Raw genomic sequence first — 25,800 nt, 5'->3', positions numbered from 1 at the left:
CCAACGACGTAATGATGATGACATCATCAACGATGACAATGATGTCATAGCATAGAGTTCACCTGTGAGATCATCGGCGATGTCAGACATAACACCGATGATGTCATAGCTCCCTCGAACGTTGTGACATCACCAATGACGTGATGTCATACACCAAAACGCGACCAAACAAGGTGTTCTGTGACGCTATGTTTGATTCCTTCGAGATTCCTTCGACTTCCATACTTCTTCAGGTATTCTTACTCCCTAATAATGTCAACCATTAGCACAACCAATTCCGGACTCGAGCTGAAGCCTGGCTATCTTACAACCAGCCAGGCCCTGGTGACCGACTGCCTTACACCCAGACAGGTCACCAGTGGTAATTCAACCGCGTCCGAGGACCGACATCTCGGTCCCTATCTCCATCCCTGTGATTCTGACCGATCACAGCTCGTGAGCCCTCATCTAAGATGCAGCACACTTCACGAGGCAAGCCCAAAGGCCTCGCCCCCAGCAAGCACACAAGCTTCGCTACAATTTGGTCCTTCGAGCGGATCAGAGGACTTGCGATGCTCAGAGATGGAGCAGGAGTCAGGTGAGCTCGCTCTGGTCACGGCACCTCACCGACCAGAGGAGCAATCCCTTCCCCACCAGCTCGAATCTGGATACAGCAGAGTATCCAGCGGGAGTAGTACTCAGGGGTCCCCCCTACACTCCCACCAGACGATCCAACCGGGGCAGGAACTCATCCGCAGCCACCACCGACTCCCTGCTCAGGCAGTCCAGGCAAGGGCCGATCTAGCTCGAGAAAAGGCTAAGTTCGACGCTACGATCACGCGCCAAAGGGAGACCAACCGGGACATCACTGAATACTTCAAGGAATCCCAACGCACTGGCAGGTGCCATCAAGCTGGCCACCAGTCAAGTCGGGACAGGTCAGGTCATGGAGGTTTGACCTATGACGACAGAGACGCCTATGTATCCTGCAGCGCTAGCAGTCACCGCTCCCACCATAGCGCATCGCGACACTCTAGCGCCAGCTCACGGTCAACCGTACGCGCCCACGCGTATTCCCCAGCCCAAGCGGCAGCTTACGAGGAATACAAGGCACTATTGGTGACCGAGAGCCTCCGCCGCCAACACGCGGAGGAGGAGGAAGCTGATGAGGAGTACCACCGGCTGAATGAGCAAACCAGAGCGGCGCAAGAACAGGCCCACGCTGAGGCGCAACGGGCCCAAGCAGAGGCTCAACGGGCCCAAGCAGAGGCTCAACGGGTCCAAGCAGAGGCTCAGCGGGCCCAAGAACGGGTCCAAGAAGAGGCCCAACAGGCCCAAGAGGAGGCCCAACAAGCTAGAGAGCGGATCACCCGCCGCCTGGAGAGAAGCCGACGCCTGCGGCAAGCTGAGCTGGCGCTGGACGAGGCCCGGGTTCGTGCCCGGCTGCAAGTCGAGCAGAAGCACGTAGCGGCCCGGCCTCGCGCCCGTCCACTTACCGGGGACCCGGCAGTTCCACCTGTGCCTCTCGCCCCCCAAGACCAGAGACAGGCGTGCGTACCGGCCTCAGGGTTAGCAACCCGGAGGGCGCCACCCACTTCACCGGTGCCCGCACCCCGGCTCAACATTTCACCTGTGCCTCTCACCTCACCCCAGGGTCAGGTCAGCAGGGCGGCTCCAGAGCCAACGACCCAAACTACGGAACCCACTGTTCCAGTGCCAATGCCACCAACACCAACACTCCCACCTAGGACAGAGATCGCCGACCCTGAGCATGCAATAGAGTGCAACGGGGCGGCCAAGCCTGCCACCGGGATACACCAGACTCAGGGAGGCACGGCGAACGTTGGGACCAACAGCACGGGGCACAGTCAGCCGGACGGCATCAACCACCCCAGGATAGCCGAGGTCGAGAGCTGGGACCCCCCCAGAGGGCGGGACCAGCCATCTCAACTACCTATTCCCAGAATTCACCTCCTGGCCCTGCCCGGGCTCATGGAGACAACTCCAGCCAAGGCCTCCAGGGAGGCCAAGAAGTCCGAGCAAGTGGAGCAAGTGGACATGCCTTTGCGGACGGCGAGGCAGGAGCCCCAGATGCTTCACGGGGTGGCCGTCTCCCTCATCGTCTCGCCGGCAATTTGCCCAGAGCAGACCTATTGCACCAAGAGAGCCTTTACGGAACCGAACCTTGGTCTAGGCGAGCAACCTTACCCCATCACCGCCCTGCAGCAGGAATCCCGCCCGAGGAATTTGCCCCTCCATCAGTTCGGGAGGATCCATCTTGTCCTGCTCATACAGCACCTATGGAAATGGGAACCAGGCTGGGATGATCCAGTCCTACCTGAGACACTGCTGCAGGCCTGGGAAGAGTGGGAGGACGACCCACCGCAATCACAGGTAGCTGTTGTGGTCGACATTGCGCGGGGAAGGCCCCTTCCCGCACTCACCACCAGCAGTCGCAGTTGCGGATCCCCCTTCCCTCTTCTCAGCCCAGATCGCTGGCCAAAGACACCCCGACTCCACACGACCGCGGATAAGAGCGAGGAGTTGAAGCCAAGTTACGGTGGCCTCAGGTCGGCTCCCCCCATGCCGGAGGAGTGTACGACCTTCGGTGCCCTCAGTGAGGATGCCACACCGGCGCTCCACGGGGCGGCCAACGAGGCACTAGGGGCAGAGGCCTCCCTCCAACGAGGGCAGACAAACGGCTTCCTCACCGACCTTATGCCGCTGAAGTTCCTCAACTGGAAACTCAAGCCACCAGAACCAGAGGCTCCTCACTACCGCAGTAGCTGGATAGACCCCCGGCTCCTGAGCTGCTTCCGCACCAACCCTACGCCGCTGAGGTTCCTCAACTGGAAACTCAAGCCACCAGAACCAGAGGCTCCTCACTACCGCAGTAGCTGGGTAGACCCCCGGCTCCTGAGCGGCTCCCGCGCTGACCTCACGCCGCTGAGTTTCCTCAACTGGAAACTCAAGCCCCCAGAGGCCACTGCAGCTCACTACAGCAGTTGCTGGGTAGACCCCAGCTCCCACACACATCCTGGCCAACGAGGACAGTCACCAAATCTTGGCTCTTGTGATGTACGGGACTGGACAACGGCGCGCGGACCCGTGCCTACACCCGGCCGGTGGCCAGGCGGACCACAGCCCCCCTCACTCCCAGAATAATCAACCAAGCCCTGCCTATACCAGGTGGGACTAGAGGGCCATTCCGGCCATTTCTGGAAGAATACATATTCCCCACAGGAATCTGGGAGCGGCTGTAGAAAAGGGCCCATAATGGCCCACCGTCAGGCCTGTTCTTGGGGCAGTCGATGCCCACCAGCCGGCGCGCCAACGACGTAATGATGATGACATCATCAACGATGACAATGATGTCATAGCATAGAGTTCACCTGTGAGGTCATCGGCGATGTCAGACATAACACCGATGATGTCATAGCTCCCTCGAACGTTGTGACATCACCAATGACGTGATGTCATACACCAAAACGCGACCATATAAACAAGGTGTTCTGTGACGCTATGTTTGATTCCTTCGAGATTCCTTCGACTTCCATACTTCTTCAGGTATTCTTACTCCCTAATAATGTCAACCATTAGCACAACCAATTCCAGACTCGAGCTGAAGCCTGGCTATCTTACAACCAGCCAGGCCCTGGTGACCGACTGCCTTACACCCAGACAGGTCACCAGTGGTAATTCAACCACGTCCGAGGACCGACATCTCGGTCCCTATCTCCATCCCTGTGATTCTGACCGATCACAGCTCGTGAGCCCTCATCTAAGATCCAGCACACTTCACGAGGCAAGCCCAAAGGCCTCGCCCCCAGCAAGCACACAAGTTTCGCTACACATGCGTACAACTAGAGTCAGATGTAGAAAGGAAAAACTGTACATAAAATATCAATTGATTTTTCTAGTCCTTGAGCCAGGTGAAACTCCTGGTACATATTTTGTCCAGTTTGTCCAAGAAGTTACAAATATACATTTTCTGTCTCTACCTAATGAAGCTTCTTTCTTTCTTTCTTTCTTTCTTTCTTTCTTTCTTTCTTTCTTTCTTTCTTTCGTTCTTTCTTTCATTCGTTCTTTGTTTCTTTCTTTCTTTCTTTCTTTCTGTCTTTGTTTCTTTGTTTCTTTGTTTCTTTGTTTCTTTCTTCCTTTCTTTGTTTCTGTCTTTCTGTCTTTCTTTCTTTTTATTTCTTTGTTTCTTTCTTTCTTTGTTTCTTTCTTTGTTTCTTTCTTTGTTTCTTTCTTTGTTTCTTTCATTCTTTGTTTCTTTGTTTCTTTGTTTCTTTGTTTCTTTCTTCCTTTCTTTGTTTCTGTCTTTCTGTCTTTCTTTCTTTTTCTTTCTTTGTTTCTTTGTTTCTTTCTTTGTTTCTTTCTTTATTTCTTTGTTTCTTTCTTCCTTTCTTTCATTCTTTGTTTCTTTGTTTCTTTCTTTGTTTCTTTAATTCTTTCTTTGTTTCTTTCTGTCTTTCTTTGTTTATTTCTTTGTTTCTTTCTTTGTTTCTTTCATTCTTTCATTCTTTGTTTCTTTGTTTCTTTGTTTGTTTCTTTCATTCTTTCTTTCTTTCTTTCTTTCTTTGTTTCTTTCTTTGTTTCTTTCATTCTTTCTTTGTTTCTTTCTTTCTTTGTTTCTTTCTTTCTGTCTTTCTTTGTTTCTTTGTTTCTTTGTTTCTTTGTTTCTTTCTTTGTTTCTTTCTGTCTTTCTTTCTTTCTTTCTTTCTTTCTTTCTGTCTTTGTTTCTTTGTTTCTTTGTTTCTTTGTTTCTTTGTTTCTTTGTTTCATTCTTTCTTTGTTTCTTTGTTTCTTTCTGTCTTTCTTTCTTTGTTTGTTTGTTTGTTTCTTTCTTTCTGTCTTTCTTTCTTTCGGTCTTTTTTTAACAGGAAATATGACATATTTGTCTTCTTTTGTTGCTGCTTTTGAAAAAGAAGTGCTTAGGGACCGTTCGTTATTTAGGGAAGGGGCCACTGGAGGAAAATAGGGGAGGGTAATCTTGTTTTACACCCCTCCTGTCCAAACTGTTTGGTATGTCCCGGTGCATTGTTTCTCTTTGGCGGTCTTATCTGTGGATCTTTGTGCTTGGCCTATCCAGACAGTAGGCGTGTACAGTATCTGGCGAATCAGTGGCGCTTTTCTGGTGATTCCACGGCTGCTGGGCTCTGTTTGCCTCGACGGAGGGCTGGGGTCTTGTACGCACCGCTGGGGTAACCTATACGTTCATACCAGCGAGGCTGCGACAGGCTGGTGTGCTGTTGCTGCTTTCTTTCAGGAGCGCGAGCCCCAGAGGTGTCTTTCGTAATGAGTGGCCGACCACAAACGTGTGTGATATGCTCGCGGACCACCCGTGCAAGGGGCTTCTTGAGCCACTGCCTTGGCTGGTTATGGTTTATTTCGTCATTGTGATACGTTAGTTTGATTTGATTGTATAACTTACTGTAAGACCACCATCCTGCGGGAGCCCCACGTAACATGATGTGGTGATATGTAACAAGTGTCAACCAACCTGTGCTGTGATGCTATGAGCTGTTTTAATTAAAACATATATAGCCTATATATTTTTGTCGATAATAAAGATTCCTATTTTAATATTAAGCTGCTTCTTGGTGTGTGTGCCTTAACGGCGTTGGAGCCTGTGGCTGTGGTCTCTAGGTGCCACAATATGGAAGTACATTTCCAGCACGAAATCACAAAATATATATGGGCTCTATCGTTGCGCGATAAGTTACGTTAAGTCTACAAGGGATATTTATACCACCAGGATGACATATATGTTTCACATAGGGTTGGGTTTTGATTTCGAGATTTTATTTTGTCCAATATTGAAATGTTCTACAATTGCATGTTGTGTTAACATTATTTCTATCTACCTTTCTATCTATTTCGGCTAATTTGGATGCTATTTGTTATCGAAATGTAGCTCAATGCATGCTGGGAGATTTGACATGTGTGGCTTTGTGCCTGTCTGCTGAGGGAGTGAGAGAGAGAGAGGGGGGACAGAGAGTGGAGAGTCCGCCACAATAATAGAACCGGCTAACTTTTTTCCATCAGTCATTGACTGCTATTTAACTCATTGAGTGCCAGCCACTTTTGGAGAACGGACGCTCCCAGTGCCAGAGTTTCAGAGCGTTTTCAGTGATTTCTCGAGGCCCACAGAATATTGTGTGACATTACTATGTAAACACCGAACACGCACAAAGAACGAGCTGACTCTATTGTATCATCAGCAAAAAAAAGTTTATTGATACCATTTTCCGTTCTTTAGTTATGAGCCGGAGAAGATAGGTTGTTTTGAGCAAATACAGGCGTTTCAAATTAGAAGCTGAGTTATTCCGCCTTTTGTGAAATGAAGCATTTCAAGCACATTCACTGACTCTGAAGATAATATTTTCTGATGTAGTGACGTGGTGTAGTTGTGTGGTGCCCTGCGTGCCCCACCCCCCTCTCCCCCCCTCAGCTGCAAACTCCTCCCCACACTAACACACAGCCTAACACGCACCCAGTCTATTTTTGGAGTGCTCCGTTTTTGTGCGCCGGCTCACAGCGCGACAAGGAAAAGCCAAACCGGACTGCTGAGAATGGTTTGGCCCTTCGGCGTCGGGTGCTGCTTTTCTGGCGGCTAATCGTGTGGAGAAACTATGCAGACAGACAGACAGAGGCAGAGGGGCTCAGTTGTGGGCGCGGATTGACTGCTGTTCGCAGCCAACGTCAGCTCCAGACAGAGCCATCTATATGGCTCTGGCTGCAGCATGAGCGGTTTCTCTTTGATCACGGGGCTTTTTCCTGCTGTTTTCCGGACCTTTCTCTAATCTGGAGAGCACTGTCGCCACCTAATGAGTCCGTAAAATAGGTTATACACCTTCAATAGCTACAATATTTGTACAGGAGATGCCTGAGGCTTTGATCCACGTCCCACCATCAAAAAACGCAATTGACGAACATACTCGTCCTTGGCACTCTACGTTAGTATCTGAATTGACGAACATACTCGTCCTTGGCACTCAATGAGTTAAACACAAATGTTGATATACACAGACTGAAGATGGTTTCACAAGCGAAAATAGCAGAATGTAGCGACCGGAGGAGGCAGTCGCTCTGATTGGTGACAGTTCTGCTGTAAGAAGCGCAAAGGATTATGGGAGTTCATGTTCTTGTGGGAAGCTTGTTACTGTACAGTTAAAAACGTGGTTTAGTGATGTTGTGCTCATGTTTTCATTGCATTATGTGGTAATGGCAATGTTTGTGTGGCCAGGATAATGTTTAGTTTTACTATCAATGTAGCCACCATGACTGAGACTGTTAGTGTGTTCGATCACCTCTGGCCGGAGTTTCTGCAAATGTTTGGTTAAAAGTAAGATATCTGTGTCAGTCCGCATTCCACGCAAGCTCGCCACAATATTGTTTGGGGAGGGTCAATCATATTTTTCAAATCACTTGGGGAGGGTCAAGGAAAAATATATTTTGATCAGGGAAGGGGCACAGCTTTTTATTTCAGAGCACACCAAATCCCTCCAGTGACCCCCCCTTCTAAATAACGAACGGTCCCTTACAGTACTTGTCTCAAACAGCTCTGGGGCTCCTTGCTGGAACTGCACTCTACTTTCTGTGCGGTGATTACATAATAATAGTTATTTCCAAATATGCCGAGCATTGTGGGTGGTGATGAAATTTGAAAATGTCCACCGAATGCCTGAAGGTTTGGATTACAATGTAAAATGTTCACGTTCCAAATTTTACTTCCTTTTATTAATCATCAGACTATTTCTGGTACCCGTTGGAGCACATAATAACTGGCCATTTAGTCAGGCCTCGCTCACAGAGTTGGCATGCAGCCTCTCCTCTCTCTCCCCATAGGGTTTTCATAGTCCCTGGCTAATTCCAACTCCACTCAGGCATGTGCTCCATCGGTAGCTAAGGAATGGATCTCTCCATGGTGCTGAAGCGGTGTTCATTAATTTTGGCCACTAATTAGCCATTTTTTGCCAATTTAGTTGGCCCTAATTACCTAATTTAAAAATCCGGCCTTGTCACCGTCTACTTGGGACCCCTGTCGGTACCCATGCCAAATATGAATGCTGTCGGGCTGACGGTCTCAGAGGAAAATGAAACAGAGACAGACAGACATACAGACATGCTTACATACTGTACATGCATACATACATACATACATACATACATACATACATACACACACACAGACATACGTAGGTTTGCTCATTTATGTGTATGATACTGCCCTAAAACACATCAAATTTAGTAGAAATTGATTTCCTGTACACCATGATGAAGGTTGATAGCACACAAGTATAGAGTGTGTCTCGCCCCTGACTCACTAAGCTGCATTATAGTGCTGAAACAATAATGCCGAGGTCAAAATAAATTCCGCCGATAATATACAGTTGAAGGTGAGGTTCATTGCACAGTTCGCTGTACAAAGTAGACAGTCCACTGGGCTTTAGGCTGCAGTAGATCAGGTCTTATGCTGGTGCACACACGTTTTTGGAGGGGTTGTAACTTTTGTAACTTTTGTCTTGTATTTCAAAATCCCTGGACTCACCGAGCTGCTCTAACTTAACTTATGCCTTGGTGAGAGTGCTGCTCCTGCTTTCTCCTCGCCAATATGAGAAGGTCATTTAACACAGAGTTCCCTCTGCTGACAGGCTGAGAATTGGTTACTGTCGGCTCTAATCTTATTTATGACTAGCATTTTTGTATTGAAATCTGTTAGCAAGCGAGAGCTGCTGCTACAAGTTCTGTAAATAGAATCTAATCTAACGTGTTGAGAAAAGGTATCGAGCTGTATTCCTCACAAACATCCTATTTCGTTTCTACCAGAGACGCGTTCATCGAGTGCTGATTCCCTTCTCATTCATCGAGTGCTGATTTCCTTCTCGTCTCGCAGAGTCTGTAAACGACACAAGTGTCATTACCCTTTAAATGTCAAGTCACCTACCTTTAAATAACCAAGTGTTTTACACGGCCCTTTTATCAAGCCCTTTTCACACCCCTTACATTAAAACACACACACACACACACACACACACACTCACTTTAAATCCCCCCTTGACCTCCCGTCTATGTGACCTTCCCCCTTACGTGAGTGGGCTCCCTCCATCCTTGAGGGAACGCAGGGGGAAGTTCAGAGTGGGAGGTTAAGTCCTCGGGCAGAGCAGTTAACCTGTGTGTGTGTGTGTGTGTGTGTGTGTGTGTGTGTGTGTGTGTGTGCATGCGTGCGTGTGTGTGCGTGTGTGTGTGTGTACATGCGTGCGTGCATGCGTGTGTGTGTGTGTGTGTGTGTGTGTGTGTGTGTTTATGAGTGTGCGGCCCAATCCCAATCCGGACGTCCCAGCACTTGCAGACTTGCGGGCGTATTCACAGAAAGTCTGCGAGTGCTGAGGGCTCCAAATCCACAATCTATCCAGGCCACAAGGAGCCTCAAGCAGACTTTCTGCAGACTTCCAGAGAGTCCATGTGTGTCTTTGCTCGGACAGTGTGACTGACTCGGTATATTCTCAGAGATTCTCACACCATGGAGGGACAGCCTGCCACTCACTGGCCTGCTCTGGATCTCTTTCTTTCCCTCCGTGTCCTTACCTCTCTGTCCCTCTGTGTCCTTACCTCTCTGTCTCTCTGTCACGCTGTGTCCTTACCTCTCTGTATCTCTGTGTCCTTACCTCTCTGTATCTCTGTGTCCTTACCTCTCTGTCTCTCTTTCCCTCGGTGTCCTCCTTACCTATCTGTCTCTCTGTGTCATTACCTCTCTGTCCCTCTGTGTCCTTGCCGCTCTGTCCCTCTGTGTCCTTGCCTCTCTGTCTCTCTGTCACGCTGTGTCCTTACCTCTCTGTCTCTCTGTGTCCTTACCTCTCTGTATCTCTGTATTCTTACCTCTCTGTCTCTCTGTCACGCTGTGTCCTTACCTCTCTGTCTCTCTGTGTTCTTACCTCTCTGTCCCTCTGTGTCCTTACCTCTCTGTCTCTCTGTGTCCTTACCTCTCTGTCTCTCTGTGTCCTTACCTCTCTGTGTCCTTAACTCTCTGTCTCTCTGTGTCCTTACCTCTCTGTCTCTCTGTGTCCTTACCTCTCTGTCTCTCTGTGTCCTTACCTCTCTGTCTCTCTGTGTCCTTACCTCTCTGTCTCTCTGTGTCCTTACCTCTCTGTCACACTGTGTCCTTACCTCTCTGTCTCTCTGTGTTCTTACCTCTCTGTCCCTCTGTGTCCTTACCTCTCTGTCTCTCTGTGTCCTTACCTCTCTGTATCTCTGTGTTCTTACCTCTCTGTCTCTCTGTGTCCTTACCTCTCTGTCTCTCTGTGTCCTTACCTCTCTGTCTCTCTGTGTTCTTACCTCTCTGTCTCTCTGTCTCTCTGTGTCCTTACCTCTCTGTCTCTCTGTGTCCTTGTCTCTCTGTGTCCTTACCTCTCTGTGTCCTTACCTCTCTGTCTCTCTGTGTCCTTACCTCTCTGTCACACTGTGTCCTTACCTCTCTGTCTCTCTGTGTCCTTATCTCTCAGTCTCTCTGTCTCTCTGTGTCCTTACCTCTCTGTCGCTCTGTGTCCTTATCTCTCAGTCTCTCTGTCTCTCTGTGTCCTTACCTCTCTGTCTCTCTGTGTCCTTACCTCTCTGTCTCTCTGTGTCCTTATCTCTCAGTCTCTCTGTCTCTCTGTGTCCTTACCTCTCTGTCGCTCTGTGTCCTTATCTCTCAGTCTCTCTGTCTCTCTGTGTCCTTACCTCTCTGTCTCTCTGTGTCCTTACCTCTCTGTCCCTCTGTGTCCTTACCTCTCTTTCTCTCTGTGTTCGTACCTCTCTGTCTCTATCTGTCCTTACCTCTCTGTCTCTCTGTGTCCTTACCTCTCTGTCTCTCTGTGTCCGTATGTCTCTGTCTCTCTGTGTCCTTACCACTCTGTCTCTCTGTCCCTCTGTGTCCTTACCTCTGTCTCTCTGTACCTCTGTGTCCTTACCTCTCTGTCTCTATGTGTCCTTACCTCTCTGTCTCTATGTGTCCTTCCCTCTCTGTCCCTCTGTGTCCTTACCTCTCTGTCTCAATGTGCCCTGTCCTTTCTGTTTTCTCTCTATTTTTGGTCTTCATGTCTGTCTTACTCTTGGCCTCTTTTTTTCTCTCTCACTGCTCCTCCTTGTGGTGCTATTTTGCTGCTGTCTCTCTGTCTCGCTCTCTGACTGCCTGTCTTCTCTCTCTCTCTTCCTTTTCCCTTGTCCCTTCACCATCTGTACACATCATCCCCCCTTTCGTTTAAAATACTGGATAACACTTTACAATTTAAGAGTACATTCGTTGAGGGTTCTAACCCTTAATTAACAACTAAACAAGCTTATGGTCAAGGCTGTTAATTAAGGGTCAGTTAATGCTTATTGCATTAACTGACCCTTAATTAGTGTACCCTTATTGGAAAGTGTTCCCAAATACTGTAGTCTGTAATGCTTCATTCTCCTCTCCTCTCTGTCCTTTATCTCATTCATGTCGCTCATCTCCTCTCCTTACCTCGCCCTCCACTCTTCACCCATCCCATTCATTGTTAAATGCTTTTGTCTGTGTGGTGAAGTTGGTATGTCAATACTGTAGCATACAGCTAATTAGCTAGGGCTGACTCTGTAGCAGCCTTCTCGAAAACAACTGGAGTGAATGGAGACTGTTCCTGTAGAGTTCCAAAATGGGCAAACAATGACTATACAATGACCCCAAACACCATAATGTGTTCTAAGCCAAGAGATTGTAGCTTGGATCCAAAAGTCCAATATTTACCAGTTGAATCAGTATTGTGTTATATGAAGCCGTGATATAGAATAACAAAATAGACGTTTATTTTTTATGAAAATGTCACAGATTACTGTAAGTGACACTGAATCCTGATCATCGGGACCCCAAGTGCTGCTGCTTTTCTATCCTGTCAGCTAAGTCATTGGATTTGACTGCCATCCCAGGTGTGAACAAATCCCTGATTAGATGGCTAGAATGAAAATGGGTATGGCTTGGTTCCTGAGGAGGATTAAAAAGCACTAGTGACCTGGCTGATTCACTGACTGTAAAAGACAAATGATCTCCTCTCCTCTTTCAGGGGGAGGTCAAGGTGGAGGAACCAGGCAGCTGCTGCCCAGTCTGCAGGAAGGAGTTTCCTGGTAAGTACGACAAATTACAAGTTCACTCAGCCTTTAAATCTCATAAATCATAAGTCAAGAACATTTTCACAAATCCAAATGTACAGTATATTATAAGACTTGAAGACTTGAAAACTTGAAATGTGCATATGATGTAAATGTTCCATCTAGAGTACATAGAGACATGTACGATCCGACATAGATGATCCTGAATGCATTAACATGTACACATGTAAAAACAAAACAAAACAGAAAAGGTAAAATAGAAGACTGTTCTATATAATGCCCCATGACATGAGAGTACAGCCCTAGCATCAAAAACTGCCAAGGCCACTACTTGAGAAAAACATGAGCTACTTAAAATGTGGATAAAGCATGGATGCCTTAAACTAATCGATATCTTCTCTTAGTTAAAATTGGCTAAGGGGGCCCTGTCTGTCACGATTGTGATAATGTCATCAGTGATGTCACTTGAGGAATTGTGGTGTCATCAGTGATGTCATAATTGTGATGTCATCAGTGATGACATCATTGTGATGTCACCAGTGATGTCACTTTACCAATTGTGATTTCATCAGTGATGCCTTCCTGGCTGAGGCTTTAGATAGTGGGAGGACAAGGCGTCGCTCGCGTTTTGAGGTCCACCTTACTGTCAATGAGTCCACCCGATGTTTTAAACGGCTGAACGCGCACCAAGAGCGTTCTGACGTGCATCAAACTGCCTTGACGCCCGTACTCCGAACCTGTTTTGATTTTGGAGCGTCAAACGAGGTTCCAGCAGCGACCAAAGCGCTCTGAGGTCCCCCTTCTCTCTCCCTCTCTGCCCACTTTCATCCCCGCCTGTCTCGCATACAGTATGCTCCCCAAACAAATCTCACAGCAGTTAAAATATAGCAAGCATAACACGCTACACTACAGCAAGTCTGTCTGAACAAAGTGAGACTGCTCTTCTAAACACATCGGCTACTTAAGCAATAGATCACGACAGGCCGTGATATGCTCATTATACCACACCTAAGGCTCGTGCTTGCCCCGGCGCCGTAGGCGGAGGAGTGAGCTATTGCTTTTATAAAACGGTTACCAAGTATGACAATATGAAAGGAATAAACAACTCCAATTTAAAAGGCTGTTATTCAGAAATCATACTCTGGCTCTCTGCACAGAGCTGACACAGTTGCTGAACAACATCAGATAGCAACACAGGCTTGGTGACAAACAAACAGCTAATGTTAGTGTGGTGTGTTCTATGTTGTTTAATTATATGTTGTGAGTAACAGAAAGCCTTGTGGAAGATAACCTATAGGCTGCTGGGGGCGGGTTGTTATGGTTGGTTACTTCTTAGAGCTACAGAGTTGACACATTCCTACACTAAATAAATAGAGTAGATTTGATCATAGTTCACAGTTTGTCTCACGTTGCTTCTTTTTGAATAGACGACAGTTAGCTTGCTAACTTTGGTGAGTACTGTATAAGTAGGGAGAAGAGGACAAGTGGTGCATCATCTCCAGAGTCTCCACCCTGGGAATCGTTCCTAGTATTTCAAATGGAAATAGTGTATGCTGTAAAGTTCAAAAATACTTTGTATGGTACTGTACTGTAGGGCAAGATCATTTTTCAGTTTTTTTACAGATTATGAAAGTGCAGATTGTAAATGTGTCGTATATTGAAATCTGAAAATAGTTGAAGAAGGCTTATTTGATTGTTTGTATTCCTACAAGCAACATTCCATTCAGAGAAAATCGCCTTAAAGTTAGTGAACAAGCTTGGGTTGCCCTGAACAAGCTTAGGTTGCTAACAAATTATACGTGTTTAGTGGTCCTATGTTGTTTGTTATATTGAATGCATTCTTCAACATCTAAACTTGCATAATATGAAAAACCTTTTTATCTTGATTTGTGTAGTTTCACAGTTGCCTACTTGTTAAAAAATTTACCAGACCGTGTCACATATTTCATTTAACCTTCACACTATGTAGTGACTCTAAAACCACTTAAAAAAGGGGCGGGGGGGGGAATATATATATACTTAATTTGTATAGCAGGGTGAAAGCCAATTACCATAGTACCCAATTAGTGAGAGATTCCATTACTTAGCCTACATTGGGGCTTTAATCTCTCTCCCGGTGGAGAAAATGTCACATGCGGCGAGGGGGCATGGCAATGTCACTGTGAACTATCTGTCTCTCTCCTCCTGTCTCATTTTGCTCTCTTTGTCTTGTTAATACAAATGCACAAAACCTTACTTTCCTCTCCATTTCCCTGCTTCTGGTCCCTCATTCTCCTCCTCATCACCCACTGTTCTCTGTCTGTCTGTCTCTCTCTGTCTCTGTCCCATTTCTCCCTCCTGCTCCTCCTGGTCCCTGGGGTCCTGTCAGGTGAGCCGGTACCAGAGTGTCGTCGCTACACGCAGGTCAGGAACATCACCAAGGGAGACTGTCGGCTCGACAATGTGGAGGTCAGCTTCTGCAGGGGGCGCTGTCTGTCCAGGACCGATGTCATCCTGGAGGTATGGACAGACAAATGCAATCATACATGTAGTATATGCATGCACGCACGCACACATGCACTGAGCTGAATAGACATTATTTTCTAAAGGTCTTCCGCAAATCTAGCATTTATAATGCAGCAAATTTCCACACACATGTACAGTGATGTCAAAATAAACATTTTTCAATTGCTTCTGTGTGCTTTAAACTTGTGCAGATTGCAGAATCGTTCTTTTTATTTTGGGAAAAATCAGACCGTAAGTCTTATTGTTGTTCTCGCCAGCGTATTGTAGTAAGAGAATGGCAACAATAGAGGTACATCCAGGAAGGGGGCTCGAGCTACATTTGAATGCATAACATAAAGCTGATAATATACAATTTGATTATTTAAATGTCTTACCCTTTCAAAGTACATCACAAACAGTCCATTCTGCTGCAACTCGACAGCGCTCCTTAATCCAGAACCTTACTTTCCAAAAGTTCCTTTTTGCCAAAAGTTCCTTTTGCAAAACTGGTCCATTGGAGTCAACGGAGATGTCGCAACTCATGGCTCTTGCTAGCCTGGCACACGCCCCCTGTCACTGATGTGACAGCAGCTGCCAGCCAGCAGCAGCATCCTCGCTCGCAAAGACATATTACAATGTGCACTTGAAGGCATGCAAACATGGGCTCGCTAAAACATACGCTTGCTTTGCTATATTTAAGCACAAAAATGACACATCAGTGCCTGATCAGCCTGTCGGGCTGTTATTTTCCAATAATGACCAGCTTGCTTGCTGTACATTATCCCGCTTATTACATGGCTACTTACTAAATAAATCAGATATTTGACACAAACAATAACGGTTTTATTGATTTGAAAATGACTTCATTGCTTCTGCCAAAAAAAAAATCTGTTTCCTTCTTGCCGGTGGGGCTTTGCAGTTAACTTGACAAACCTGGAAACAATTAAGACGAATTTGCTAACCAGCATATAAGCATACAGTATAAGGGGGGAATTCTGATTGGGAATTACTTTGTCAGACGGCATGTCTGACAAAGGTGAAGGGAAGCTCATCATTTCTGTCATGGTGAGGAATTCTTGGCAGGAAGATCCTTTCACCTTGTTTGTCCCTACAGAACTCTCACATTCAACCACATTCTCCATCATCTGCACCACCACCTTCTGGGTGCCATTCTTGAGAATACGGACAGCACATATAGGTTCTTAAACAGCTCAGGGGCACAGTGGTGAAGTGGTAGCACTGTTGCCTCACAGGTCCTGGGTTCGATTCCCGCCTGGGATGCTATGGGTATGTCCCACATGTCTTAAAGGGATAGTTCGGTTTGTTTGAAGTTGGGTCCTATCAGCTAGTCAGATACACTAACGTAATTCGGTACAGTGGTCTGGAAGCGAGGCGCAGTGTCTAACGAGATCCGGCACCCAGAGCAGCAGCCAAACCAGCCTTTTCTCTCTCAGTACTGGGGGTCAACAACTAAAACTATAACTGTAATTTAGCCACCTAAAACAACGCCCACCTAAACAAATCGATATCCGTGTACATGCACGCTCTATTTTGACAATTTTCAGCGCTTTACTTTTCCGCAAAACAGCAGTTTCATTCGGCACTGCTTTTTCTCCCAACCGTACAACCACCGTATTCCTCCGCTAAAAGCCAGCTCCGAGCCGCAGCACTGGATTACTCCGCAGTTATTTGGGGGTAGGCTATTTTATTTCTCCCGGTTTGAAGACACAACAAATAGAATACACGAACGAAAATATGAGTGATTTTGATAGCGAGGATGATATGCCATTCACCTTGGTGACAAGAGGATACAATTATGAACCAGAGAGAATACAGAAGAGGAACTTTTGCAGAGAGTGAACAGGCAGAGAGATGTATTGAGAGAGTATTCACCATTCCCAGGATAAATTGTGGAAAACGACCCAGACCAGAGAGGCCAGGTGACTTGTTGTCTCTAAAGTAAGTCAGTGTTTTATCTCTCTTCTAAGCCTTCCTGTTTTGTAAACCGCGGCTCTGTGCTCTGTGCTGGCTTTAGCGGAGGAATACGGTGGTTGTACGGTTGGGAGAAAAAGCAGTACCGAATGAAATGACTGTTTGGCGGAAAAGTAAAGCGTAGAAAATTCTCAAATAGAGCGTGCATGTACACAGATATCGATTTGTTTAGGTGGGCGTTGTTTGAGGTGGCTAAATTACGTTTTAGTTGTTGACCCCCAGTACTGAGAGAGAAAAGGCTGGTGAGGCTGCGCGAGGCTGCTCCTCTGGGTGCCGGATCTCGTTAGACACTGCGCCTCGCTTCCAGACCACTGTACCGAATTACGTTAGTATATCTGACTAGCTGATAGGACCCAACTTCAAACAAACCGAACTATCCCTTTAAGTGCCTACTGAGCAGGTGGCCTATCGTGTCAAAAGGGCCTTTCTGTGTGGAGTGTGCATGTTCTCCCCATGCTCGCCTGGGGTTCCTCCATATAACATCGATATGGACTCCCACTAAAAACATGTAGAAGATCGTCATCTGACCAGGGATGACAACAAGATGGTCCCCGGGTGCTGTACACAAGAAAGCTGTCCACTGCTGCTGGCCTGCCCACCGGAGGAAGGACAATGAAAGATTAATGAAGATAAGAAATAAGATTAGGCTGATAGGGTGATGTCACTCAAGCAATTGTGATGTCATCAGTGATGTCACTCAAGTCCGTGACATCATCAATGATATCATCAGTGGGAAACAGGGAAGGGATGTTGATGATGTCACAATGGCTCTGTGAGTGTGAAGGCCTAAACATGTATTGCTGTAGTGCCCCCCCACCCCCCATCCGTGGACGGATTTTTTTTCCTTCCTGCACCAGATTGGAGGCGATTGGAGCAACTCTAGACAACAAAAAAGAAAACAGACAGCTCTCCAATTTAGTAGTAAGAAATAATAATAAATCCAGACACTTCCAGCTGACTTGCTAATGATGCTCCCAGTCTATCTATAAAAGTCTACAGTATTAGCATTACAGAGTCATTGATTTCACCATTTTACCTTCTGTCAACAGAGGTTACAGTCTAATATGCAAAGGTTCACATATATAGCTACTACCATCATGGCAGACCAAGACAAAAACCGAAATGTATCACTGATTAACTAAATCAGTGATTCCCAACCAAGTACCCCTAGCTATCAATTTAGGGGTACTTAGAAAGATTGGGGATTATAATTTAGAGTCAGCTGACAATAATTCAATGAATTATTCAATGTATTAAATATGATCGATTGATTGATTGATTGATTGATTGATTGATTGAAGCCAGACCATCTACAGCAGCACCAGAGCACCAAACACCCAGGAGGTTTTGGTAAAACACATTTTTCAATCGAAATCTGTCCGAATTCAAGTCAAGTCAACATCAACAAGAACAACAACAAAAACAGGCTCAACTGTCTCGGTGACTGATGAAAAGGGGGTGAACCTGCGACTGTGCGAGCCTGAATATTTTTTTTAGCTCAAGGGTAAATGTCTTTGTAAAAGTTTGTATTAAAGGGATCAGACTTTCATTTGATAATCAGTTGTGTTACATGTAGATACTAAAAGTTTAATATGGGTTTAATAGAACAAATTTAGGAGAATCATCGACATGCGTGAGTCAGGGGGTACTATTGGCATGGCAAAACGGCTAATGAGACAAAAAAGGTTGGGGACCACTGAAGTAAATAATGGTTTGGGGAGGATTAGTGTGAGACATATCCTTTACTTGTCTGTTCATCCCTGTAGCACAGCGAGCTCATCACCTTATCACCATGGTGACTTTGGACAGTATTTATCTCCACTGTAAAGCTCAGCCAAATGTGTCGTTACCTCCCGTTACCGTGGTAACAGGGGACGGTACCTGGTGACTTGGTGGCACTGAGAAGTTCCTTTCTCATTGATCATCAGGAGGAAGCACTTTCACAGGAGCTGAATGTCTCTCTCTCTCTCTCTCTTTTCTCTCTTAACAGTATTCAGACACACATACAGTATACACACACACACACACACACATACACACTGCTGACGTTTCAAAGTGTGCACTGCACTAATGAATGGCCATTTTGAGCGGAGGAATGAATGTCAGGTTTTGATCGTGGACTAGTCTCGGCTCCCAGACGTGAGCTGCGCCACCAAACGTCTGGGAATTTCACTGTCAGAAACTGTCTGTCTGAGCCCGGCGAGAACCGCCGGCAGCAGACACGCCTACATTTATTATTAGAATTTTATTTGGTAGCGGCAATGCCATTTATCATAGTCCTAACACAGAGCATGGAGCTGATATGCTCCAAACAAAATTTATAGCTGTGGTTTATTTTACAATCATTTTTCCTACCCGGAAGTGGTCCGCTTGATACTGTGAACTTGTGTGAAGTCATCAGCAGCCAGCAGGCTCTGTAACGTTAGCCTCGGGAGTCGGGCTTATCGCTGGGGGAAAGACCTCTAGCCGCCGGGGCCAGATGAAACACGTCCTATTAACAGGTTATGTTTGTTTCTACGTGATTAATATGTTTCTCCGCAAATGCGACGATGTTTTGCGAGACACCGGTTCTGCATGAGATCTGCCCCCAGAAAGCAGGCCCGCCCACAACACTCATGATTGGTTCTCCGATGCAAGGCTTCCAACAGCGCCACCTAACGCTATGCAAAGATTTAAATAGTAATATTCTCAGTCTTACAGGAGTGAAACGGATTAAGACTGAGGGCTGAGTCTAATCGTGGACTAATACCTCGCTTCCTCCCTTCCTCACCTCCTCTTTTCCTCTCTTTACCACTTTCTCCTATCATGCACTCTACTTGTCCTCATATTCTCTCTCTCTCTCTCTCTCCTCCTTTGTGCACTAATTGGACACACAAACACGCCTTCCATGAAGTTTCCTGCCATCATGAAGACCACAAGGCTGCTACTGAGTATTTGTTATAAATTATTTCAAGAGTTCTATCCCAAAATGCTAAATCATTACCTGAAGTTCATAAAATAATTCCTCTCGAAAATATACAGGGTCCACTCTGTATAAGTGTTATCATTTTGGACTTAGATTAACTGCTATTCATACTATCAGAGTAGGTGGCACTTTTTGGTACCATCTAATTTTGAAACAAAACTTGTCATGTCCTGTAGTGCTATACTTCATACAATATGTTGGGTGCACAAGAGAAATTGTATTTTTGTCTAATGTATAGTTTTCTTTTGTCCAATATTTTATTTTATGGTTTTTCAGAACATGAGAAACAAAAACAAAAACATTCAGACAGGAAAAGGGAAAAGAAAAAGACAAAAAAACAAAAACAAAAACATTTCCAACTTTGCAAAGTGGTGCTACCAGTCATGTAAAATGCCCATGTGCTTACAAAATATACTGTGCATAGGATCCACTACAAGTGGTCCATAAGTAATCGGCCGGGTGAGTCACTTGTCATTTTTAACCTAGTCAAAATAGGCCAGGAACGGGTCCCAGATAACCAAAAACTTCCCCAATGAATTAGTCCTTTGGATATTAACATAAATATATAAATATTTTGGCCCAGAATCCGGACAGTGAAGGGCAAAACCAAAAAGCATGGGACAGTGTGACCTTCGACACCCGACACCTATCACATAGTGGCGAGACAGAAGGATATATCTTGTCTATATATATCTCTATATATGTCTATATATATCTCGATATATCTCTGCTTGGAATAGTGAAGACGATAAACAACTTTAAATTGGATCAGCTGGTGTCTACTATTAACCGAGCAGAGCTGGACCACAGACAGACTCCTGTCCCATATGATTTCAGATAGATCAACACCAATCTTGGATCGGACAGAATGTCTAGCTTGTATATATCTTTAAAGATGTGTCTGGGGCAACTCAAATTCCCTCTTCAGAAGGTCAAAGGACGCAAATTGGCCATCAATATACAGGTCTCTGATGGAGACAAGCCCCTTCTCACTCCAGGCATGGCAAATTCTATCTGACCATGAGGGCAAAAAAGAGTGATTAAAACAAATGTATGAACAGAAACATCTGGTATTTTCAAAACTTTCCTAACCTGGTTCAGAATTCTGACTGAGTTTTTTAGGACAAAACTCAAACCTTTCAAAATCCCAGGCTCCTCTAGCTTAGAAAACAACATGGCTGGCAAGGAAGACCTGGCGATAGAGCCGACCTCCATTTTTAGCCACAGGGGAGCCCCATGAGTTAAATTGCCAGGAATCCCTTGTCGCCAAAACATCAGAGCCCTAACGTTGGCAGCCCAGTAATAATGCCTAAACACTGGTAAGGCCAGCCCCCCCGCATTGTCTAATGTATATTGATGTTATTTTATATTTTTGCCATTCATATGAGCTCCTTTATGTCCTTGATACATGTGGGTCAGTAGCTGGTACTGTCACTTTGTCACTAGTCTCACTTGCCAGCCTCCCCTCCTTCCGTGAGAGGAGTCTGGCTGCATGGAAACAGGCTGCTGGCATAAGCCCTCCCCTGCTCTACAGCTGCTCTCCCATTGGAGGCGACCATTTCAGTCACTGCCGGATTTCCGCTCCCCTCTTACAAACTCTATCATTGGCTCCGACCATGTCAATCAGAGCGGCTTCCGCTCCCTCCTCCCTGTGTGTTGCTGTAAATGTCCCCGGCTGCCGAAGTGAAAAGAACAATGCTAACTAGCTAACAAGCTAACGGCAGAAACCTACACGCTAGCTCCAGGGCTGGATTAACACAGTGTGATGCCCCAAGGTGACCCAGACTTGAAGTGCCCCCCCCCCCCCCCCCCACACACACACACACCCGTAAAAAGTGAAATTTACTATGGCAATAACAACATGACTATATTGCTAAAGTAGAGCCTCAACACACATATATCAGACACAAGACACAATGTAGATGATGGGGACTAACATAAAAACTCGTACTCTCGTAACGGGACAAGCCCCGTCTTTTATGTCCTTTCCTCCGGGGGGCAGGCCAGGAGCAGTGGTCACTTTCTCGTACAGCGCCCGGGGACCAACTTCGGATGTTGTCGTCACTGGTCGGATGACGATGACGATCTGATCTTCTGCATGTTTTTAGTGGGGGGTTATATACGGGGGAATCCCCTGGGGGAGCACGGGGAGAACATGCAAACTCCACATAAGAAAGGCCCTTACGACGAGATACCCCACCTGGGCAGTAGGCACTGAAGATATGGGGGGGAACACAACCACAGCACCCACAGTGTCCCAGGCGAGAATCGAACTCAGGACCTTCTGACTGTGAGGCGACAGCTCTACCACTGAGCCACCGTGCCCCCTTCATCACACATGAATACCATTGGGCTAATTGAATTTACAGCAGTCTGAGCTTTCCAGTCACACTCAATTTCTGTAATTCCAATATTGTTTAGGGGTCCTATATAGGGCTGTCAGCGTTAACGCGTTAATCGCGCGTTAACTCGAATTCCTTTTAACGCCACTATTTTTTTTTACGCGCGATTAACGCATGCACTTTCTTTGAAGTTTGAGCCTTGGTCCGACCCATAGTTTGGGAAATCAGGAAGCAGTAACGTTGATAGCAAGCAGAAACAAAGCTCCGTGAGCAGAAAATGAGGAAGAAAATGGGTATATTGGCAAGTTCAGCTTCAAATTGAGAAATATGTCCTGCATTTTGGGTGAGAGAGAGAGAGGGAGCGCGTCGGCTCTCCCCGTGTCTTGTCTCTCACCGTGGCAGAGAGAGTGAGAGACAGACGGAGAACGGGGGGGGGGGGGGGGGGGGGGGGGGAACAGAGAGGGAGAGAGAGAGGCAGAGAAAGCGAGTGAGACAGACAGACAGACAGGCAGTGAAGGGAGGGCGAGCAGACCAGAGAGAGAGACCGACGGAGAACGGGAACGCGAGAGAGAGAGATACCGAGAGAGAAAGAGAGAGAGGGGAGAGAGCATGCACGCAGCTTCTCCTGTCTGTGGCTCGAGAGATGTAGAGGATCGCACCAATTAACTTCACAGTGCAGCCTGAGAGATGTGTATTCCCAGTAACTAGTAGCAATAATAACAATATTACCAATGGCCAAATACTTACCCATACTAATGATAATAGCTACCCATATTAATACAACAGTGCATCTGCTCTCAGGTTTAAGGTAGCCTACCTCGGTTTAAGGTAGATTTAGAACATTAAAAAAATTCGATTAATTTGCGATTGATCGTGATTAACTATGGAAATCATGCGATTAATCGCGATTAAATATTTTAATCGATTGACAGCCCTAGTCCTATATGCAGAAAAATTCAGAATAGGCAAAAATAACACATTTATAATGCATGCAAAAAACTTTTTTTTAAGAATAAAAGGGATTAGCATAAAGTGAGCATGTCTGTAAAGGGAGACTTGTGGGTACCCATAAAACCCATTATCATTCAGATATCTTGAGGTGACAGGTCAAGGGACCCTTTGACCATTTTTCCCTTGCCAAAATTTAGTCTAACTTTGCAGCGGTATTTAGCCCCCTTCCTGAGAAGCTAGCATGTCAGGGTTGGTATCAATGGATGCCTTAGGTCTTCTAGTTTCATATGATATCAGTACCTTCACTACAGCCTCTGAAAGACAGTAAAATTAGCCACAGAATCATTTTGGCTGATGCCCCAAGGCAGCTGATGCCCCAGGGCACTCACCCTGCCCATATAGTTGCTAATCCGGGCTTGGCTAGCTCGTTGCTACACGCTGAAAATGGCAAGTTTTGACGAAGATTTGGATTGTTGGAAACTATTTTCCAAGGGCACTGCCGCCAAGCGCTGCCCAAGACAAGTGTGATTGGTTAAATCAAACAGGGCATTTTTTCCCGCAATTCCAGAATGGAGACCAGCACTGCCAGACTCCTCTCACGGAAGGGAAGGGAGGCTGGCAAGCGAGACTACTTTGTCACTTGATATTTCTTGTAATGTTAAGAGGTTCTGATTCTGATTTCTCCACTACTCCTTCTCTCTTTCTTGTCTCCCTTTTTTCCGTCCTCTCTGCTGCCTTTCCCATCCTTTCTCAACTTGTCCTCTCCTCTTCTCTTTTCCATCTGTTTCTCCCACCAACTCTATTCTCTGGTCTGGTCTTCCCCCCTCTCCTATCCTCCTCTCTCCCTTCTCCTTTGGATATGTTCGTTCTCCTCGCATGACCTTCTTCCCTGATCTCACCCTCTGCTCACCCAACATGCTATCCCCCTCTCCTAATTGCCTCCTCTCACTTCACCTCTCTTCTCCACTCCGCCACTTCTGATAGGCATAATTTGATCAGGAAGCAGCCAGTATAGAGGGTATGCACACCCACTGGAACACGCCCCCTCAATCAGGAATGAGTGTCAAAATGAGTGTCAAGTTCCTCCCTGAGCAGCAGGTGTCAGTTATCTAGGCTGATTACTGCATTCAAGCTCAGTCTTGCTGTGACTCAGTGGGCGTGACCCCACAGTGACTTCTGCCTCTGTGACATCACATGCATACCCTCTATTGGGGAAAGGTGCGTTTAGAAAGGAAGATATAATTGCACTATTGAGGAAAATTTCACTCACAAAGTAAAAATATCTCTTTTATTTTTTTACTTGACTTACAGTACTGCTAATAATTTTGCACTGTTCGCTGTTATTATTTCGCCTTGTCATACTTTTTTCTTAATCTTTGTGTATGGAAATGTGCTAAATAAACGTGACTTGACTCCTCTTCTATTCTCTCCTATCATCCCTCTCCTCTCTCTCTGTTCACCTGCTCACCATCAGGAGCCCTACCTGCAGTCAGTGTGTGAGTGCTGTAGCTACCGGCTGGACCCTGACAACCCGGTGCGCTTCCTCAGCCTGCAGTGTGAGAGTGGAGAGAGCGAGCCCGTCGTCCTGCCTGTCATACACAGCTGCGACTGCACCAGCTGCCAAGGTGGGTGAGGAGTGTCTGTGTGTGTGTGTGCGTGTGCGTGTGCGTGTGTGAGTGGGTGTTCACATCATGCATATCTCGCAGGGCTGTGCATCACTCGTACATCCATGTCACATGTTCACATGCAAACCAAGCACACAAATGCACATAGACTAATGTTTATTTGTCTAATTGCTTACACCAGGGGTTTTCAAAGTGGGGTCCAAGGACCCCCATGGTCCTTGAAGGGGTTCAAGGGGGTCCCCAGCAAATTCCATCCATAAGTAACACAATGACAGAATGACAATTTTGGTCAAGGGTTTCATACACTTTCTATAATAAAACATCAGGCAAAAATCTTATCAGATGGGGACCCTGGGACAAAATCTTATCAAATGGAGGTCCGTGGTCTAATATTTGCCATAGGGGTCCTTGACATGAAAAAGTTTGACAACAACCGGCTTATACAATGCTTATGTGCAGTCTACACACTCTTGGCTTCCCACTGGACATGGCATTTCCTGAATATCATGGAATTGTCTCTCTCTCACACACAAACACATTCTCGCGCACGCACGCACGCACACGCACACACACACACACACACACACACACACACACACACACACACACACACACACACACACACACACACACACACACACTGCTAGCACTCATGCTGTCTGTTATGCTGTTAATCATTCTGTCCAAGTGGTTATAACACCCAGCCATCATGTCTGTCTGTTCCCCTCCCAATAAAAAAAATCTCAGTCTTTGTCACTTTCCATTAACGCAGGGCTAACATACAAGAATGAGCGCGTGCGCAAGCACGCGCACACGCACGCGCACACACGCGCACACACACCCTCTTGCTCTCAGACACATACATACATTTATACAAATTCATAGACGTGTGCACTCCAGTCTGTGAGAAATGTCCGTTTGCCCGCCATGAATAACTCAATCAGGGATCCCACCTCTGAGGCAATTATGTGCTAATCCATTCATCAACATGGCTGATTGCGTTAGTTAATTGGATGTAGCTGCATATGACACAGAACAACTCGTACAGCTCGTACTCCCCTCCCAGTCCCACACTCCAGCGGACATAACGTTTGACAGATAGGGCTGTTACAGCGATCAATCTTCGATAGCATGCGGCCCTGCTTACTCACTAGTACATGTGCGCATGCGGATACTCACACACATACTGTATTAACTGCGATTAGAAATGTTCTCAGTCTCAACTGATGCTCACACTGCTTTACTTACAGTACACATCAGACATTTCTCTAGTGACGCTCTCGTCCTCTGTCCTCATGAGTATCTTGCAGAGGAAATGCTGTTCGTAGTTTGATGCAGTAGGTCTAGT

The 25,800-nt window shown here is 46.3% G+C and overlaps 1 protein-coding gene across 1 annotated transcript in view; it reads left to right on the top strand.

Annotated features, from left to right (window-relative positions):
* The window catches only part of sspo (SCO-spondin), a gene marked incomplete at both ends in the record, with an annotated part of 269,200 nt that extends 244,740 nt beyond the window's left edge, over positions 1-24,460 (top strand). Inside the window, 3 exons of the mRNA XM_083632012.1 lie at positions 12,048-12,108; positions 14,462-14,592; positions 24,302-24,460. Of these exons, the coding sequence (XP_083488138.1) occupies positions 12,048-12,108; positions 14,462-14,592; positions 24,302-24,460 (351 nt within the window). The remainder of the gene's footprint in view (positions 1-12,047; positions 12,109-14,461; positions 14,593-24,301) is intronic.
* Between the last annotated feature and the right edge of the window lie 1,340 nt (positions 24,461-25,800).

The sequence above is a fragment of the Poromitra crassiceps genome (assembly GCF_964638095.1).
Source record: "Poromitra crassiceps genome assembly, chromosome: 2".
NCBI lineage: Eukaryota > Metazoa > Chordata > Actinopteri > Beryciformes > Melamphaidae > Poromitra > Poromitra crassiceps.
The sequence above is the reverse complement of the archived record's forward strand: the minus strand, read 5'-3'. Positions and strand labels throughout refer to the sequence as shown.